This window comes from Nelumbo lutea, chromosome 5 (genome assembly GCF_056320005.1).
Source record: "Nelumbo lutea isolate HS-2025 chromosome 5, American lotus-T2T, whole genome shotgun sequence".
NCBI classification, from domain to species: Eukaryota; Viridiplantae; Streptophyta; class Magnoliopsida; order Proteales; family Nelumbonaceae; genus Nelumbo; species Nelumbo lutea.
The window spans coordinates 31,620,494-31,641,325 of NC_142688.1; the positions used below are offsets into that span (position 1 = coordinate 31,620,494).

A 20,832-nucleotide genomic window follows, 5' to 3' on the forward strand; every position below is an offset into this window, starting at 1 on the left:
TAATTATAAAAATTATTTATTATCATACATATAAAAAATAAAAAATATTATACATATATAATATTTATTGTTATCTATACTACTATAAAAAGTATGAATAGCCTCTAAAATTTTTGGATTTTTTTTTCACTAAAATACCCTTTTTCTGAAATACGATCCCTCTTTATTGTGAAGGTAAAAAATGTAATTTGAATACTATTAATCATTGCATTCAATTCCCTCTCATTAAATCCAACATTTAATGTGTTAACTCCCATTCACCCTCATTGAATCATATATTTAAGTCATTTTTGTTTATTCTCATCATTAAATTCCACTAATTAAATCCATACATGATAAATTAATAATTCCAATAGCATATAGGGTAAATAGCTAAAAATTTCCCATGAAGTTTCTGACCATTGCTGAAACCTCCCTTGAAGTTTGGTAGTTGTAATCACCTCCCCTATTCTTTCTAATTCATTTGCAAGTAAACCCCATCTATTAGAATCCTCTAACAGTCATAAAAAATGTCCAAAAGACTCACATCCTCTATCAGTCGAAGTCTCGAGCCCTCAGCCTCCACGTTCTTCTTGGATCATCAAGTTCAGGCCATCTCTCAATCGAACAGCCACCTTCGAAGTTCTATCAGAGGCCATCTCTCAGTCGGGCGACCAACTGTAACATTCAGGCTTTCAGCAATCAGCATCAGGTATTTGTTTTTACCTTTTTACACTGAAAACAGGGGTTCTGCCCGCCCCCTTCTTTTTCTTCTTCTTCTTCTTCTTTTACTCTTTTAACACTGAAAACAGGGGTTCTGCCTGCCCCCTTCTTTTTCTTCTTTTCTTCTTCTTCTTCTCCTTCTCCTCCTTCTTCTTCTTGTCTGTTTCACACTAAAACAGGGGCTCCGCCCCACTGTTCCACAATATATATATATTTTTTATCAGCAGCAAATATTAGTTTGAAAACAGTAAAACAGGGCCCGACCCCTCTCTTTTTTTTATTTTTATTTTTAGTTTTTTCTTTGCTTCTGCTTCCCCCACTTTCTTCTTCTTCTTCTTCTTCTTCTTCTTCTTTTCTTGTCTGTTTCACACTAAAACAGGGGCTCCGCCCCACTGTTCCACAATAAATTTTTTATCAAGAGCAAATACTAGTTTGAAAACAGTAAAACAGGGCTCGACCCCTTTTTATTTTTTCTATTTTTTTTTTAAATTTTGTGCGCCTTTTTAAAAAGGCGCATGCCTCGCCTTGCGCCTTAGGCGCATTTGGAACCTGTCGCTTTTTGTGCGCCTTTCGCTTTTAAAACACTGACTCTCCATATCTTGTAATATTTTAAATATTTCTAATGAAATTCTGTTATTGATAAAAAAAAAAAGAAAGAAACACATGTATTTTTAGGGACAAGGAAAGGAGTAAGGAGACTTTGATAGAAATCATAACCATAAGAATGGCACATTTGGTCAAGACCTTGAAACTCTTCTCAGACTTCAAGGTAGAAGATTTCTTAAGATCTTGGGGAGCAATGGTTAGTTCATCCTCTAGAAGAAAGAGAATTTTTGGTCTGGTCAACCCTAATTAGTGGCTGGATGAAGTTGAATTTTGATGGCAGTAGTGTGGGCAATCTGGGGCCCTCAGGAATTGGAAGGATCATTAGAGGGATGAGGAAGATAATTTACATGCAATGTTTTCAGGTCCAAATGAGCAAGGAGATCTGTTAGAGCAGAGTTCTTAGCTGCATTTTGTGAGGTTGAAAAAGCCAAAGAATTGGGCAGTAGAAGTTTGATCATTGAAGGGGGACTCCAAAGTTGTTGTGGGGTGATATGACACCTAAGGAATGATTTCAGATGCTTCAAATGACTCTCAACAGATATGAAAGTTCAAATTAATTGGGTTAGAAGATCTGCAAATAGTTTGACAGATGGCCTAGCCAAGCAAAAGACAGATTATGTACTGGGCACAGTCGTAATATTTCTAGGTGGTTTTCTTGTTTTTGAGTTCTCTGTTTTTTCTTTTCACAACTTGTTGTATCCCCCTCCTTTGTAATGAATTGATCTTCTCTGTGTTGCTGGTAGAAAAATCCCTGAAGACCCCTGATTTCCCAATGAGCAGGCACATCATTTAGCATCATGACACAAGTGGTCGTGATGTTGCAGTCAATCAAAAACCAATTCTTAATGACTGAATACATTGAGACACCTTTGGACTCATCCATTGTCAAAATCTGATGATTCTGATGACGATAAAAATAATCTATAACCATCTGAACTTAGTAGGAATTGTCCTTAAAAAATCTTGGAGTTCTTTTCCACTAAAATATCTGACAACAAAGCAGCAATCATGCATGTTCACATCATCTCCTCCCCGGTTTCTGAAAGGAAAGGGATCCCAACTCCAAAGCAGATTAATCTTATCATAAAGATATGCTAGGTAGAAATGGACAGGGCCAAAGAAGTGAATGAAAATCAAAGAAGTAAAATGACAATAGATAGACGGGTCATTCTAGATTCCATATTTGCTAGGTACACAGGTGCCAAGAACGTGAAGAGATAAACTCTGAATACATTTCTAATGAAGCATATCAGTATCTGGCAGGTTTTGAACTTCTTATTTTCCACCTACCAATTTAATTTAAAGTTTTTCTTTATTATTAGTATTATTTTTATTTTAAATGCGAGTGGTTCCTTGTGCAACATGCAGATGAGACACTCATTACTATGCAAAAGACATTGAAAAAAATGATAAACAAGAAAAGGAACCATGAGTATTAATAATCCCAATATGAATGCTGGCCATCTAGAGGGTTATAAAAACTCCTTTTAAGGGAGTTATGTCGTGACACTCATAAGCTTTTGAGTTCTGGAAACCAAAGTTCAAGAGATACCGAGTTGATACTTCAAGACATAGGTGGAGATCAGAAATTTTTGGATTGGGATGTTGTATATAACTTAAAGAACCATTTGTTCTTTTTCTGTTTTTTTGGATGTGTCATGTCTATATTCTAACACTTGTACATGTTTTGAGGGGAACTCTCACTCTGCATCACTAGTCACTACAATATATTTAACCTATAAAATAAAAGAACAATCAGCTAAGGGGCATATCCCCAACCAGAGATCCTTCCAAAAATCTTACTCTATTTTTTAAGAATGTAGCCTACCTGTAGTACAGGACAAATTTCATATGGATTTCATTAATCAAATTCAAAATATAAAATATAGGCTCCATTTGTTTGCAATACAAATGCTGAACCGGGGTATTTATGTACTGCGGTTCGCGTTTGTTTGACATGTAAAAAAGTAATGATTATCAGATCAAAAATGTATTTTTCTGACATTTTTGTACTCTGAAAAGAGAGCACTACTGTACCTATTTTTTGGATACAATTTTGTATTCTTTTGATAATCAACCTTTTAACCAAAGTTAAGGCATTGGAGCATAAAGTAGTTGGAGCATTTAATGATGGGGTCCACACAGCATTGATTTCAAACAAACAATATGAGTGCAAAAAATTCTGAACCGTGCTTGCATTCATGAACCGAAAAGAGGATAAATATGCAGTGTACATATTTGCGTTGGCATTGCAACCAAACACAGCCATAATGATTTTATTAGTAGGGATAATGTCCCAATAATTAAAGCTTTGATTCATATTTGCTAACTCGATGTTTTTTCCATTTTACCCAGTTAAATAGAAAAGGACTTGTAAAATGTCAAATGGAAAAACAGGTCAACATCCATATTGGGACGCTATTTTTGTAAATATTCTTCTTTTTCCTTTTTTAACTTAAATCTCTTTAGGTAGGAAATATTATGGAAATATGTTCTGGTAGCAAAATTTGGTTTTAAGCTGTTTCTTTGCTTTTATGATTATGAGATCACTTCCTGTAACTCAGACTGAGCATCTTATCTTCTCTTGGACAAGCATGCTGTTTTTATGGTTAATTCCATGGTTTCTCTGTTACAAAGATCAGATTTTTTCATCTGTGCTCTTTTGTTTATGTATTTGTTGATTGCAGTGGTACCTTGCTTTTATATCTATTCTCAGGAAGAGGCATCATCAAGAGGTGTCAGTGCCATTTGTTCTAAATCTTCACCACCGCCTCAGGAAAACAAATGTGATCTTGATGATCACAAAGATGAAGAAACATGGGAAGAAGAAGGTTATGAGTATGACAGAGCTTTGGATGTTGACAGGACTTACCTGAGGTTCAAGAAACGGATGGATGCTTATCCAGAGCAGTGCTTCAGGTATTGAGGTTTTAGACAACTTTTACTACCTGGACTCTTGAATCTGCAGAAAAAATGGTCGCCCTTCTACCTTGTACTTGATACTAAAATCCGGAATGGGATCTGCTCCTCACACTTGGGCGCCTCACATGCACAATGACCGTGCATTGGGAACATCTCCCATGAATAATAACTTATAAGTATGGGAGATGTTCCCAATGCATGGTAGGATGTGCGTGTGAGGTGCATGTGAGGCGCCCTATGTGAGGAGCAGATCCGGTCTCCTAAAATCCATAGGCTACATGGTTTTGCCTACTGTACCACCATGAAGTCAAAGTTAGAAATAGAAATATTATTTGAAGAGATCAGATCCTTGGATATAAATTGATAAGCGCCACCAGTAATAAATGCTTTACATTCTTCCAGGCAGTATCTTTGATAGGATATAGCCTTTTGTTTTATCTTCTTATCTGGGTACTTGGGTACTCATGTGGAATATTTTTCTCAACATCCCTTGATTTTTACTCCTTAAGCATTTCTTTTCCTTTCTTTCTACCTCTCTTCTGATCAGGTATGTACAGGGAGGCAAACCACTTATGGCTACAAAAGATTTAGGTGAACCAGGGACTTGCAAGCTTTGTGGTGGGTCCCGACACTATGAGTTCCAGCTAATGCCTCCATTGTTATATTTTCTACAAGAAGGCAATGATGGTCAGTTAACACATTTGCCAGATTGGAACTGGATGACACTAATTGTATACACTTGTTCCAAGGTGGGTCTACTTCTATACTACTCTCTCTTAGTATTAAACTTATGTGGTTACCCATTCATGTTTGCTTATGCTTGTTCTCTATGTGATAGAATCTATTCAAGACTTGTGCTATTAGGTTGAATATCATCACATTCACAAATAACATGCTATTAAATGTGAACAAGCGAGGGACCTATTTGACAAGCTATGATGTACCTATACAAGGGTGCCATATTATGTCAGATACTTCAAAATTTAGTGTAAGTTTCATATGTTGTACTGTACCCATCATGTCTTTTCCATATCTGGTAACATGGTTGGCAAAGCTTGTGTTGGTATCCAAAACATAGACACATCCATAGAATTAATTTTGTATATTATAAATACCTTATAAAGCATTAGTTCTTGTCAATATAGATTCTAAGAAATATACTTGGAATAAGTTGGTATGATGCAAATTCTTTTTTTTTTTTTGATAAATGAGTATAATTTATTAAATCAGAAATACGAGGCAATACAGTAGACCCAAGAGGAGGCACGGGTTGTTACCTCTTCTAACAAGTATTACATCAAATTAAAGCAGAATTGACCAGAATTAACCAGAACTAAAATTACAAAGCAGCCCAAAATAAATGTTTCCTTGAAGCCCCTTGCTTAGCTAACCCATCTGCTAAGGAATTTGCTGATCTTCCCACCCAAAAGAAAGGTAACAGTCATGTTTCTTGTGATCCAGTTGACTTTCCTTAACATATCTCTATGTCGCCACATAACTGAAGCTGGTTCTTTCAGCCATTCCACAACAATCTTAGAGTCCCCTTCAACTACCAAGTGCTGAACTCCTAGTTGTTCTGCAATCTGAATACCTTGTACCGCCGCTAACATCTCAGCTCTATTGGAGTCTCCTATTCCCACGGGGCCTGAAAACAATGCTAATAATATTTTGCTTTCATTATCTCTCAGCACGCCTCCTATCCCCGATGGGCCTGGGTTTCCTTGGCTGCTTCCATCAAAATTCAGCTTTACCCATCCTTCAGGTGGAGGCATCCACACCACATATTTCCTGTCCTTCCTTGCATGGCTGTTAGCTACCACTATCCAGTTTCTCCAAAAATCATCAAAGGAGAATGTATGAAATAAGTCCATAGTTCTTAACCAATGAATGGCCCTAGTTAAGATACAGTCCTCAACAACTTGAGAGCTTCTTTCCTCCTCCTTAAAAACCCTTGTATTCCTTTCTTCCAGATTGTCCACAAGGCGGCTGCTCTAATACATCTCCACATTATTTTTCCTTCTTTGTAGGCCACACAAAAAAAGAAGGATCGAACAACTGACTTATATCTGTGGACAGAGTCCACCTGCACCATTGTAGAGATTGATAGAGCTGAAGATGCGGGTCCCTTGTCTGAAGAACTGAGACTTGAGAGGTCAATTGCAAAAATCATATATGATAAGATAGCAGTTGAGGAAGAGAGGAAGTGGAGACAAAGAGCTAAATCCATTTGGCTTAAAGAGGGGGATAAAAATACAAAGTTCTTTCATTAAATGGCAAATGCTCGTGCTAGGTTCTCTTCAATCAGCAAGTTGGTGTGGGAGGACAGATGTGGTGAGTCTAGTTCTGAAGTAAAATATGTAGCTACTTCTTTCTATATGAACCTTTATAAAGAGAAGTGGGTTCATATACCTTTTCCCTCCGAGTTCCAATTTAATAAATTAAAATGAAGAGCAGAAAATCTGGTTAGAGAGACCATTCTCAGAAGAGGAAATTAAGGGTGCAATAAAGAAGTTAGAAAATGATAAATCACCGGCTCGTGATGGGTTCTCAAATCTATTCTATTTAAAATGTTGGGATATTGTGAGGAGTGATTATTGCAATAGGATTTAGGCATCATGTGTTTTCATCTGTTGCCATTGTCTGAGATGGTGAGAGGGTGAAGCAAAGAGAAGGTTACTGAGAGGGTGAGAGGGTGAGAGGGGGAGAGGGGGAGGAGCTGAGATGGGAGATTTTGTGGAGGTAGGCTGTTGGAAAAAAGTTTTGAAGATTGAATCTAAGGAACTCCTATTTGAGGAACAGAGATTAAATGGTCAGCTGAGTTTGAAGATCAGGGAAGCAAAGAGAGGGATGGTGCTGTTATAAGGACTGGGGGTAATTGAAGGGCTCAAAGAGTTTGTGGAAGGTGCAAGTAACAAAGGCAAGCAAAATAGTTGGCAAGAGCTTTTCTCAGAATCTGGAAGAAGGGTTGTTGTAGAGTGTAAGAGAAACTTAAAGGTTATTTTATCTCCTTGACAGAATTTTTTGGCAAGGGTAGAAAGCAGATGATCTGCTTTCCAGAAGGAAGGAAGAGTCAGGGCTGGAAGGCAGTTCTTGGCGCCTTATGTGAACTGCTGAAACGCATGAGTGTAAAAAGAGAAGCAATAGTAAAAAGGAAGATAAGTAGGTCTAGTAGTATGGTGAACAAGACTAAGCAAGAGACTCCTGTAGTGTTAGCTGGGGCAGGCAATAAATTGATAGTTGAAGCTTCAGCTCCCATTCTTGACTGGAGGAAAGTTGCAGATCTGTTAACAAGGTTAAAGTTGAAGAGCACATTTATTTTAACATCCTTTGAGAAGAACAAGGCTTTGCTGGATTTGCTTGAGAACAGAGTAGAAGTTGAGGCTTTAAACATCCAAGCTAAGCTTGGAAACTTCACAGTATCAAGATGGTGTCCGGGATCAAACTCCAAAGATTTCTTTGTTGAAGATGGAGTGGTGGTGCGTCTGTTAGGTCTTCCCTTTCATTTGTGGAAGCAAGAAACTGCTGAAGTCATTGCTTTGATGTGTGGAGGATCACTAGGAGGGGCCTTTTGGGGAGACCTTCGTTCAGCTTCCATTTTATTGAATGGAGTAAAACCTGAGGAGATACCTCAGAAGATAGAGGTGCTAGTCGAAAGGCAGTGCTACTCAGTGTGGCTGGCTTCATCCACTGAATCGATGCTCTGCAAATAGGCTCGTATGGAGGGAGATGAGAAGGTTGAAGAAGAAGAGCTGCGTGGCAAGAAAGGGTTGGAGGATTCAAACAAGAAAAGCACTTTCACTAAATTGGAAAAACATTTGCTGGAGAAACAAAAGGGTAGTAGGCAGGGGGTGGGATTTTCGCGTGTGGAAGAAGTGAGCAGTTTGGAGGGTGGCAGGTCCTTTGCATAGGTTGTAACTGGCGCCAAGACTGTTTTGAACAGGGAAAAGGGGTTGGGCCAAGGAAGATTTGAACTTAAACCTGTTAGAACCAAACCGGGGTCGGGGCTGGACACGCGTGACCTTCTTAAAAGTCACGTGAGCTCGCGGGTGCTTACAAATGGGCCAAAGCAAAAGCCCATCTGGGCTGCTAATGGTATTCTTAAAGGCCCAAATAGGCCAGCGGGCCCGACCCGGTTTGTTTATAAGGCACGTGAGCCACTAAAGAAACACGCGACTGGGGTTTCGACTATGATAGACATCGGTTTCGGTCTATCATCGTCCCTAGCCATGAGCCAAAAAGGGGAATGCGCGCAGCGTCGGAAACCAGGAAAGAAGAGGGCGTTATAGTGGGTCTCCCGACGCAGCTTGAAGGAGCTTAGCCCCGTGCGAGGCTTCTCAGAGAGGTCAGAGCTAAGTTTCACTAGGGGAAGAACTAAAGAGAAGAAAGAGAAGTTTGAAGGGTGGGTGCAGTGCGGTGAAGACGTTGGTGAACCGGAGGACCTTTCTGTCGATGGCTCTAGCGTGGGCAGTGTAAATGATGAAGGCAGCTGTGCTGGAGGTGATATGGAAGGGTGGAATATTGCAGGATTATTCCAGGGTGAAGACTGCAATCGGATTATCTCATTCCCAAGACCACAGAGTGCGCAAGGTTTTTCAGAAGGGGAAAACCAGGAGAACCGGAAGCAGAGCTGGAATATGCTATCTAGGGGTGACCTAGGGGTAGAGTGGAAAGATCACCAGGTTGACCAAAGGACAGAGGTACTTCCCAACCAACTCAGGAAGACAATTGGTTACCAACCCTCGGAACAAGAGAAGGAGGCCGGGAGCAGTCCTATTCTAGCTTGTCCTTCAGTCCCAGGTAACCATGTGATTTTAGTTTGTGATACTAATGTGTCTCCTGTGTCTTTGGTTCCAGATTCCGTTCCTGTACCATGTCTTGTAGCCCATGAATATGCAGTCGAGCTAGTAGGCGGGCTCTCTGAGGAGGGGGAGAGGGGAAGGAAGGATTGTGGGAAGGTGCGGGAAGAAAGGTATAGAAGTGGACAAGTGTGGGAAATCATTGAAAGAGTGTTTAAGGATGTGGAAGGGCAGCTGCTATGGAGGAGGGAAGGGGAGGAAGGAAGAGAGGAGGGGTTAATGGAGAGGAGGGACAGGAATGAGGGTAGAGATGGAGAAGGTTACGGGGAGAAAGCAAGGAAGGAGGGAGGTAACAGTAAGGGGAGGAAGGTTGGAGAGGAAAGAATTGAGGTGGGACTAGAGGAGAGGAAGGAAAGGTAGGTGGACAGAGATGAAGGGGATTCTGTAGGAAGGGTAGGGGTGGTGGAATCGGTGAGAGAAGACACGATAGCAGAATTTGTAGGGAAGTTGGGCTGTAGGCTGGAGGATTTGAACGAGTTGAAAGAAAGCTTACAGAAGAGGAAGATGCAGAACATAACAAAGAAGAGGAGGTTGAGTGAAGTAGAGAGACTAAAGAGAGATGTAGAAGGAGACAAGAAGCTCGAGGTAAAAGGAGATAGAAGGAAAGGGGGAAAGTAGCGGGTAGGTGGCAAGGGGTTTGTAAAAGAAGCGGAATGAAGATTCTTAGTTGGAATGTGAGGGGAATTGGGAGTGTGAAGAAGAGAGCAACAATAAAAGAGGTAATAAGACGGTATGACCCAGACATTGTGTTGTTGCAAGAGTCTAAGAGAATGGAGTTTAGTGACAAATGGGCAAGGAGTGTATGGAAAGCCAGGGGGATTAGCTGGGTGGCGACTCCATCGTGGGGTGCTTCCGGGGGGATTGTAACAATGTGGAAGAGGGATGTGGTTGAAGGGATGGAGGAGTTGATCGGAAAGTACTCGGTTTCCATGAAGTTTAAGCAGCAAGAGGATGATTATATGTGGGTGCTCACAAATGTTTACGGACCGAATGATTACAGAGAGAGAAAGGAGCTGTGGGAGGAACTGGCTGATGTTAGAGGTTTGTGGGATGGGCCTTGGTGCATGGGTGGGGACTTCAATGTGATAAGGTTCTCGGAAGAGTCCAATAAGATTAACCAGAGGGTGACAAAAAGCATGAGGAAGTTTAAAAGTTTTGTGGATGCCTTTGAGCTTAAAGAGATTCTCCTAGCGCATAAGGCATTTACATGGTCAAATCTCCAATCTAGACCCATTTGCTCTAAGTTGGATAGATTCCTGTTCTCTTTGGATTGGGAAGAACATTGGGGAACCTTGGATGCTAGGGCTCTCCCAAGGGTGACCTCGGATCACTGGCCCATAGTGTTATGCAAGGAGGAAAGAAGGTGTGGAGGTCCTACCCCCTTTAGATTTGAAAATATGTGGTTACTGCATCCATGGTTTACTAACAAAGTGAGGGAATGGTGGCATGAGTGTTACCCGTCGGTGGAGTAGGAGGGGATAAAATTCCATAAGATACTACAATTCTTGAAAGCAAGAATTAAGGAGTGGAACTTGATGGAGTTCGGGAGGACAGAAGAAAGAAAGGGAGACTTGATGAAGAAGATTGAAAGCCTTGACTTTAAAGAGGAAAGGGGAGAATTTGGAGAGGAAGACAATGACCTCAGGAGAGAATTGAGAAGACAGTTAGAGGATTGCCTGCACAAGGAGGAAATTAGTTGGAGGCAAAAATCTTGGTGTAAATGGATGCAAGAGGGAGATAGAAACACTAGGTGTTTCCACTCTCTAGCAGATGGCAGGAGAAGGAAGAACTTTATCTCCAAATTGGTAGTAGATGGAATTGAGTTAGTACAGCAAGAGGAGATTGCCAGGGCCTGTGTGGAGCATTTCAAATCTATTCTAAGAAGGCCTGTGAGTAGAAGGGTGTGGGTAGAAGGTTTGGATTGGCCAGATGTAGGGGTGGAGAACAGGAGAAGGATGGAAAGAAGCTTTAATATAGAAGAGATCAAGGAAGCTGTGTTTTCTATGGATAGAACAACAGCTCCAGGGCCGGATGGGTTTACAATGGCTTTTTATCAGGATTGTTGGGATATTTTGAAAGATGATCTCTTGCGGGTGTTTGAGGAGTTTTTCAGGAGAGGAATTGTCAATCCGGGTGTGAACTCTACATTTATAGCCTTAATTCCCAAAAAGAAAGATGCATCCCACCCGAAGGATTTTAGGCCAATAAGCTTGGTGAATAGCTTGTACAAGATCATTGCAAAAGTGTTGTCTTTGAGGCTGAAGAAGGTAATGCCGGATATCATTGAACACTATCAAGGAACTTTTGTGAGTGGAAGACAAATTACAGACCAGATTTTAACTGCTAATGAGAGTGGAGAACTTTAAGAGGGATAAGAAGAAGGGAGTGGTCTGTAAGCTGGACTTGGAAAAGGCTTATGACTTGGTGGACTGGGATTTCTTGAGGAAACTTTTAACCAAATTCGGGTTTGGGGCTAGATGGTGTAAGTGGATCATGGGCTGTGTCCGAAATTGTCATTATTCAGTTCTAGTAAACGGGACAATGGTAGATTTCTTTCCAGCCAGTAGGGGTATAAGACAAGGAGACCCCCTTTTTCCTTTCTTGCTCATTTTAATTGCGGAGGTTTTGGGGAAATTGATTCACAGAGCAGATTCTAGGGGACTCATTAGAGGCTGGAGGGTTGGGAGGATGGAAACCCCCCTCACACATTTACAGTTTGCTGATGACACGATTCTATTTTGTGAAGGTGGTAATGTGAGGTTTATCAGGAATTTAAAGTCGGTGATACAACTGTTTGAGCAACTGTCCAATTTGAAGGTTAACCTTGGGAAAAGCCGTGTAGTGAGGGTGAATTTGGAGGAGGGAGAGATCAGGGAGAGTGCTGAAGTGCTGGGGTGTGAAGTCACAGGGTGGCCTCTGAACTATTTAGGATTACCATTAGGTGATAATCCCAAGAGAGAGAGCTTATGGAACTCGGTGATGGAAAGGTTTGAAAAAAGATTGGTATCCTGGAAAAAGATTTACCTCTCTCTTGGTGGGAGAATTACATTAATTAAGGCCACGCTTGCTAACTTACCCATCTTCTTCATGTCGGTGTTTAAAATCTCAGTGAAGATTGCTAACAAATTAGAGAAGTTAATGAGGGATTTCTTGTGGGAGCCGGGAGAAGAGAAGAGGGATCATAGAGTTAGCTGGGAAATAGTGTGCAGGAGTAAGTCGTGTGGTGGTTTGGGGCTTGGGAGTATTAGGAGAAGGAATATGACTCTGCTGGGGAAGTGGCTGTGGAGGTTTCCTATGGAGAAGGAGAAGCTATGGGCTAGAATAGTGGCAAGTATTCATGGGCTGGAGCACAACGGATGGGACGCTGGAATCAGAGCTAGGATCACAAGCAACTCTCCTTGGAAAGCCATTCATGATCTGCTTCTAGTTTTCATTCCTAATATCAGGTATGACTTGAATTCCGGTAACTCCATAAAATTTTGGGAACAAACCTGGGTGGGGAGCGCCCCTCTAAAGGATCAGTTTCTGTCTTTGTGCACTCTTTCTGATTTGAAAAATGAGCCGATCTCGTCTTTCACCACCCTGTCCTCTTCCACTTCTGGGATTGGGTGGAACTTAGGTCTAAGAAGGGATTTGAGGGATTCAGACTTCGACTGTATTTTGAGCCTTCTTGCACTTCTTGATAACGTTGTCTTAGACCCCATTAGGGCGGATTCTAGAATTTGGACACCTAACCCCAATGGCATTTTCTCTTGTGCTTCGTTCTTCAAAGTCTTAAGTCAGTCCACCAGTCCTACCTTGTCCCCTTTTCCTGCTGGTGAGGTTTGGTGCAGAGCTATACCTCCTAGGGTTAGTAGTTTTTGTTGGGAAGCCTATCTGGAAAGAATCAACACTGGTGATCTACTCCAAAGGAAGAGACCCAATACTTGCTTGTCACCTCAGTGGTGTGTTCTGTGTAAAGTAGATGGGGAGTGGTTTTCACCTAATGGTGTCGTGCCACTTCGCGAGGTCATTGTGGGATTGGGCTTTCTCCTTATTTGGATGCAGCTGGAATCCCCCATCAGACATGCAGGGCCTTTTCGCCCCCTCCTTCTTCAGGTGGCGATTAAAAAGGGGAAGGACAATGTGGAGAGGACTAAGGGCTGTCGTATGTTGGACACTGTGGGAAGAAAGGAACTCCAGGATATTCTCAGAAACTCAGAGAGGGACAACAGATTTGAGGGCTATCATACAGTTTAGGGCGGTACAGTGGCTGAAATCTTTGGAAATTACACGGTGGATGACATGTTGAGGAAGTGGGGTGAAATTGCAAGTTGCACGCAGACCAAGTCAGTAATGAGTGTGGCTTGGACCCCCCCCCCCCCACCCCCACCTAGTGGATTCTTGAAATTAAACTTTGATGGATGCAGTAGGGGAAACCCGGGACAATCAGGGATCGGGGGTGTTTTTAGAGATGAAAATGGGGTCATCTCTGCTATGTTCTCAGGCCCAATTGGAGTGGGTGACTCCATTAGAGCTGAGATATGTGCAGTTATGGAAGAGCCCGGAAAGCTAAGGAATTGAACATTAAGAAACTTATAATTGAAGGGGATTCAGAGGTGGTGATAGGGTGGCTGACCAAAGAACAAAATGATCTTTGGAAGTATAACAACGAGAAGAGGAAATTCAAATGGTTGGTGCGGGAGATGCAAATTAAGACATGTTGGATTAAGAGATCAGCTAATTCCCTAGCTGACGGTTTAGCAAAACAAGGGGCAGAAAGGGATTCCTTGTTTTGGGCTAAGTTGTATTGTTAGTGTCCTTGTATCTTTATATTTTCTTCTTTCTTTTCTTGAAGTTCTTTGTGACTCTTGGAAGATAAGTGTGTTTGTCTTCCACTTGTAAATTTTCTACTGATGAATTAATGAAAGTGTTATTGATAAAAAAAAAAGATATTGTGAGGAGTGATCTGATGCAGGTGTTTCAGGCATTTCACACTAATGCCTCCTTTCAGAGAAGTCCGAATGCAACTTTCATCACTCTTATTCCAAAAATTGAGGGGGCTGTGAATATAAAGGACTTCAGGCCCATTAGTCTCTTGCATAGTTTCTACAAAATCTTGGCTAAGGTTTTGGCTAAAAGAATGAAGTGTGTGTTAGGCAGTGTTATCTCTTGTAACCATAGTGCTTTTGTCCCGGGTAGACAGATGGTTGACTCTGTTCTCATTGCTAATGAACTGTTGGAGTCCAGAAGAAGAGAGGGGACCCCAGGTGTTTTGTGTAAACTGGATATTGAAAAAGCTTATGATCATGTTAACTGGCACGACTTGGCTTTGGTTTTGGAGAAAATGAATTTTGGGCAGCTTTGGAGAAACTGGATCAGAGTTTGTGTTAAGACTCCTAAGTTCTCCATCTTAATTAACGGGCAAATGTCGGGGTTTTTTGGAAGTTCAAGAGGTTTGAGGCAAGTTGACCCTCTCTCTCCCCTACTCTTCATTTGTGTCATGGAAATTTTCTCTCTTTAGCAAGAAGGCTGTTGAGAATGGGCTTTGAGAGGGCTTTGCAATTGCTCCAGGGAAAGAAAAAGTCAATATTGTTCAATTTGCTGATGACACCTTATGCTTTGTTGATGCTTCTCCTAATCAACTAGAGGTGGTGCTTGGAATTTTGAGTTGGTTTTAGGTGGTGTCTAGCCTTAAGGTTAATTTGAGTAAATCTCAGATTATCCCCGTAGGTCTTGTTACAAATCTAGAAGTTTGTGCAGAAGTTATGGCTTGTCAGACTGCCCATCTTCCGGTCAAGTACTTGGGGCTCCCCTTGGGAGCTAATTATACTTCATCTCAGATTTGGAATCCAGTGGTTGAAAGAATGGAGAAGAAATTGGCTTCCTGGAAAGCTAAATACCTTTCTTTTGGGGGGAAAGTGATTTTGATTAAGAGTACTCTTTCTAATTTACCTACTTACTACCTCTCCCTATTTCCTATTTCTTCCAAAGTGGCTAATAGAGTTGAGCAACTACAGAAAAACTTTCTCTGGAGAGGTTGGGAGGAGGAGAAGAAGGTTCATGTTGTAAACTGGGATCAAGTGTGTCTTCCTAAGGAAGTTTGGAGGGTTGGGAATAAGAAAATTGAAGAAATTCAATTCTGCCCTCTTGTGTAAATGCTTTGGAGATTTGCAAATGAAAGAAATGCTTGGTGGAGGAAGCTGATTGTGGACAAATATGGAGTGGACTGGGGTGATTGGAAATCCAATTCTCCTATTTCAAGAGGAATAAATTCCATTTGGACAGGTATAATGAAGAACGCTAGCTTATTCGAGGAAGGAATCGGTTACAACTTGGGAAATGGGGAAAGAATCAAATTTTGGAAAGACTCTTGGTGTTCTGAAGTGTGTGTGAAAGATGCCTTTCCTCTCTTGTATCAAATTTCTGTAAATCAGGACTCCTCGGTGGCTGAGAATTTCAATGTGGATGGTAACTCTTTCAGTTGGAACCTAACTTGTAAGAGGCGCCTCTTTGACTGGGAAATTGAGGAGTATGCATTTCTGTTGGGCCTGCTCCAGAACCAGAGGATTGACCCAAACATGGAGGATGCTTGGAGATGGAAATGGGAAGCTGATGGCATGTTTTCTGTTAAGTCTATGTTCAGTAAGTTGATAAGTTCAGGTCAGGAAAAATTTTCGGCTAGGTAGATTTGGAGCTCATTCAGTCCTTCTAAAGTGAAGTTTTTGCTCTAGACAATGGCTTTAAATAAATGTCTATCCAAAGTTAATCTTGTGAAACGTGGCATTCAGATTTCGGATATGTCATGTGGCTTATGTGGTGGGGTAGTAGAAACTACTGAACATCTGGCCTTACATTGCCCAGTCTCGAATTATATTTGGAGGCATTTTCTCCAAGCTTTGGAAATCAGCTGGGTAATGCCAATTTCTGTGAAGGATCTGCTGTTGTGTTGGCAGATTGAGGGTCTCAGCAAAAAAGGTATCTTGGTTTGGAAGACTATCCCAGCTGCTGTGCTTTGGACTATCTAGATTGAAAGAAATAACAGAATTTTTCAGGGAAAAGCTAAATCTCCAGAGGAAATGGTGCAGATAGCTGTGGGTGTCGGCATTGGAGTTGTTTAAAATCAGAATTTGAGTCTGTTGTTTAGATCTCAAAACTGGTTGTATCTGTAATTTGTGGTGGCTCTAGGCAGAGTCTAATGGCCTAGGCTCCTTTGTACTGGTTCTTATTTTAATAAATTACCTTACCTTTTCAAAAAAAAAAAAAAAAAACAGAGTCCACCTGCACCCAAACAAAGAGAAAATCCAACTCCAAATAGCATTAGAAAAGGAAAGATACAAGTAAGTGAGAGCAATCCTCACCACTAGCCCTGCAAAGTACACACTAGTTAGGGGACAAACACAAAGAAGGCCTTTTCCTCTGCAAGCAGTCCAATGTATTAATCTTTCTATAAAACACCTCGTAGCAGAAAGTAATAACTTTAGGTGGAACCGGTCTAGGTCACTGTTCCTGGAAAGAGCAAAGGGATTTAAAAAAGGAAGCACAAGTGAAGTAACCTTTTGGGTGAGGAGACCGTAATCTCACATCCAAACTAAGGGCGTCCAAAAAGACACGACCAAGAAGGGACAACAGATCTGAAACACTGTTAAGTTCATCATCCCTCAAGCCTCTCCAAAAGCCAAAGTCCCAACTTAAGGAGGGGGTGAAATAGGAGATGGGAGAAACTGAGAAGCAACTTTTTCCTTGTAAAGGGAAATCAAATAGAGAGAAGGGAATTGGTCCTTAAGGGCAACATTACCCACCCATATGTCTTCCCAAAATAAAACAGAGGTACCGGAATTGACATCATACCTGACAAAGTTGAGAAACTAAGGGGGGGATACTCTGGATTGCTTTCCATGGGGAAGCCAACGTAGCTTGATGTGATACACCCGCATCCCATCCATTTTCCAGTCTACCATGTATACTAGCTATCACTTCGTGCCACAACCTCTCCCTTTCTCTAGGCCATTTCCACAACCACTTTCTTAAGAGGGCTTTATTCTTGAGAGTTAGCCTTCCTAGTCCCAAACCACCTTCCTCTTTACTCCTACAAACTATTTCCCAGTTAATTAGGTGGTATTTCTTTTCCTCCCCCGACTCCCAAGGGAAATTTCTCATTAATCTCTCAAACTTCTTAGCTTCCCTATTAGGAATCCTGAAAACGGAGAGGAAATAGACCGTTAGGTTTTCTAGGGTAGCTCTCAATAAAGCCACTCTACCTCCTATAGAGATATAGTTTTTCCAAGAAGATAATCTTTTCTTAAACTTTTCCAACACTGGGGTCCAGAAACTACTCTCTTTTGGGTTAGCCCCTAGAGGGAGACCCAAGTACTGCAAAGGCCAAGTAGCGACGGAACAACCTAAACAATCAGCCACAGACTGGATAATCCCCTCATTCATGTTAACACCTACCACAAAACTCTTCTCTAGGTTTATTCTCAAATTTGATACCTCCTCAAAGTGTTGTATTAATGCTCTGAGATTCCTCACTTTTTACCTGTCACCCCCTTCACAAAATATTATGATATCGTCAGGAAACTGTAGGTGGGTTACCCTAATATTGTTCCTTTCTATCTTCCAGCCATTCACATCCTCTTCCCTATTTGCCTTAGAGATTAATCTACTAAAGACATTTGCAACTAAGGTGAAAAGAAATGGGGAGAGTGGGTCACCTTGTCTGAGGCCTCTACAAGCAGGGAAAATATCTTTGACCACCCCATTCACCAAGACTGAATAATGACAGGAGCTAATACAACCCTTTACCCAGTTGCACCATCTATCTCCAAAACCACAAAACCCAAGGACATCTAGTAAAAAAACTCCAATCCACAAGATCACAAGTTTTCTCTAAGTCTAACTTACATACAAAACCTTGATTCCCCGACTTTCTCATGTCCTCCACACACTCATTTGCTATTAGGATCTGATCTGTTATTTGCCTTCCTTGCACGAAAGCACCTTGTGCTTGACTAATGATGGTTTGGACATAAGCCAAATAGATTTTTTCCTTACGAGGATAGAACAAATGATGTGTAAAGGTTGCAAAGTTATTTCAGTTTGCAGATGATATTTTAGTCTTTTATTAACATTATGTTTAAAACTTTTATTTTAAAATTTAACTTTATATTTTTATTAATATTATGTTTAATATTTTTTGCATTTTTAAAATTTTGGCTTTTTTTTTTGAAAATTTGGACTTTTTTTAGCAATTTTCTTTTTTGTATTTTGCGCCTTGCTTCAAAAAGGCACATGCCTCGCCTTGCGTCTTGCGCCTCAAGCACAATTTGTTCCTTGCGCTTTTTTTTTTTGTGCCTTGCGCTTTTAAAACACTGATCTGGACTAAAAGCTTATTGGATGGCATAAATGTTGAGGAAGGTGATTTGAAGGACGACAAATTCTTTGGGTTGCGAGAAAGGGGATTGGCCGCTTAAATACTTAGGATTACCTCTAGGTGACAACCCTAGATCACTCAACTTTTGGGTCCCAGTGGTGGAAAGGCTTGAGAAGAGATTAGTTGGGTGGAAGAGGAATTATATTTCTTTGGGAGGAAGAATATCCTTGCTCAAATCCACCTTAGCAAACTTTCTTGTATATTATATGCCGGTCTTCAGGATGCCCCAAGTTGTTTGCCGGTCTTCAAAATCCCCAATGGGATAGCTAGGAAGTTGGAGAACTTAATGAGGGATTTTCTTTGGGAACCGGTGGAGGAAAAAAAAGGATCATAGAGTGAGGTGGGAAGTGGTGTATTGGAACAAAAGGCTAGGGGGTTTGGGAATTGGGAATGCACAGAAATGAAATTCAGCTCTTCTAGGCAAATGGTTATGGAGATTTCCTGATGAGAAAGAAAAATTGTGGGCTAAGGTAGTGGTGAGCATTCATGGGTCAAAGGCAAATGGTTGGGACACTGGAATTAAAGCAAGGACTACAAGAGCATCCCTATGGAAAGTCATCCTTCCTTTATTCTTGCCTTGGATTAGGTATGACTTGCACTCTGGGAACTGTATTAAATTTTGGGAACAAGTGTGGGTGGGGAGTTCTCCTTTGAGGGATCAATTTCCTTCTTTGTTTTCCTTGTTTCTTTATAAAAATGAGCCTATTTCTACCTTCCTGGTTCCTTCCAATTCTGGTTCTGGGTTTCGTTGGGACTTGGGTTTGAGAAGAGCTATTAGGGATACTGAGTTAAATGGTGCCATGTCTCTGATGAGTGTACTTGATGGGGTGTTTTTGGACCTCTTCAAGTTGATAGAAGAATTTGGACTCCCACACCTCATGATTTGTTTACTTGCTCTTCTTCAACATCCTAACCCAACCAGCAGCTAATGGGGGTCTACCTTTTCTAAAGAGGTGTGGAGCAAACCTATTCCACCTAGGATTGGTTGTTTTTCCTTCTGCCTTTCTTCATTTCTCCTTTTTTTCCCATCCAACCACAAAAAAAAAAAAAGAATAAAAAACCCCAACTCCTTGAGGGAGTGGTCAACTCTCCCTAAACAGAACCATCTGAAGCTCCAACCTCCAATTGGGTATGATGTTTCATGGGCTATGCCCAGATATGGATGGTGACACAAAATGAGGTTTGGGAAACAGGGCTATACAGGATAATATCATGCATTTCTACCTAGTTTTTGAAGTGCCATTTCTCAGTTCTTTTATCTTGCTAAATTTAATTAAGCTTCTAATAAATACATGTTTTTGATGATATGATTTGTTTAAAATGTTTCTTACATATTTTAGAAGTGCTAGTGCCATAAAGTATACTCTCCGTGGTATGACCAGTGTGTGTGCACCCTGCTCTGCCCCACCCCTGATTCCCCTGTAATGTGTAATATGTAATACCAAAAAAAAAAAAGAAGGCATATTTAATAAACTCCTGTTGTATTGTGTATTTGTGTATCGTGCCCAATATAGGAATGCTATGCATTTGAAGGTATCCAAGTATTATGGTTCATTGATGCTTACCCATGAATAATAGGGCTTTGGGATGCCTGGTAAAAATGGTAAAATATCATGGAAATATACACTCCTTGAAGTTTCTTGTAGAATTTGCAAGGAAACTCATGTTAGAGCCAAGTTAGGTACAAGATTTTCTGACCACTAATAGTTTTTTATATTTCAGCAAATAGAGGCATTTTGGTCATTGCACATGCTGTCTAAGAGTTTGATTTGTCTAGTTTTCATTGGTTTATACTTAAAGCTTCAGAGTCATTGCGCAAGTAGTTTAGGAATTAGTTCCTTTGAATTAAAGTAGGATAGTGGCAATCTTGTACCTTATTTTCCTTAAGTCAATTAGAACTTTTATTGGTCTACAATCTATAAATATGTAACATTTTAAATATCAATTAGTTGAGTTTAACCAAATTCTAATAGATTAATTCTAAGAGTGTTGAATGATTCCCATACCCTAGAGTGATTGGTGGCCTCGATTGATTTAAGGGTTTTATCTCTCTATATTTCTCTCTAATTTTGTAAGAAGAGATTACATTCATCATCAAAATTCATTCAACATCTGTAATGGACCGAAACTCATCCAGGTATGCTTTTCTTTAGTTTATATCCAAGACTGAATTTTCTTTCCTATTTCAGTCATTTTCGTCCTTCTATGACAAACAATCTCCCATTGCTCCATATTTGAATACCTCCTATAGATCTTCATACTAAAATTGATCCCAAACCTCCATGTAAAACCATAGCTTCTGGAAATTTGACAATTTCTCTCATGAAAAGAATT

The 20,832-nt window shown here is 40.6% G+C and overlaps 1 protein-coding gene across 11 annotated transcripts in view; it reads left to right on the forward strand.

Moving 5' to 3' along the window:
• LOC148851462 (programmed cell death 2 C-terminal domain-containing protein) overlaps positions 1–20,832 on the forward strand; it is a 30,717-nt gene that overhangs the window by 7,677 nt on the left and 2,208 nt on the right. For 8 of the 11 annotated variants that reach the window (XM_088942608.1, XM_088942613.1, XM_088942614.1 and 5 more), the window contains 3 exons: positions 3,996–4,227; positions 4,778–4,979; positions 5,069–5,323. In XM_088942608.1, the coding sequence (XP_088798734.1) occupies positions 3,996–4,227; positions 4,778–4,979; positions 5,069–5,308 (674 nt within the window). In that variant the 3' untranslated portion in view covers positions 5,309–5,323. Of the gene's footprint in view, positions 1–3,995; positions 4,228–4,777; positions 4,980–5,068; positions 5,324–20,832 lie in introns of those variants that run through there. The other 3 variants (XM_088942611.1, XM_088942615.1, XM_088942612.1) reach the window with 1 other exon arrangement.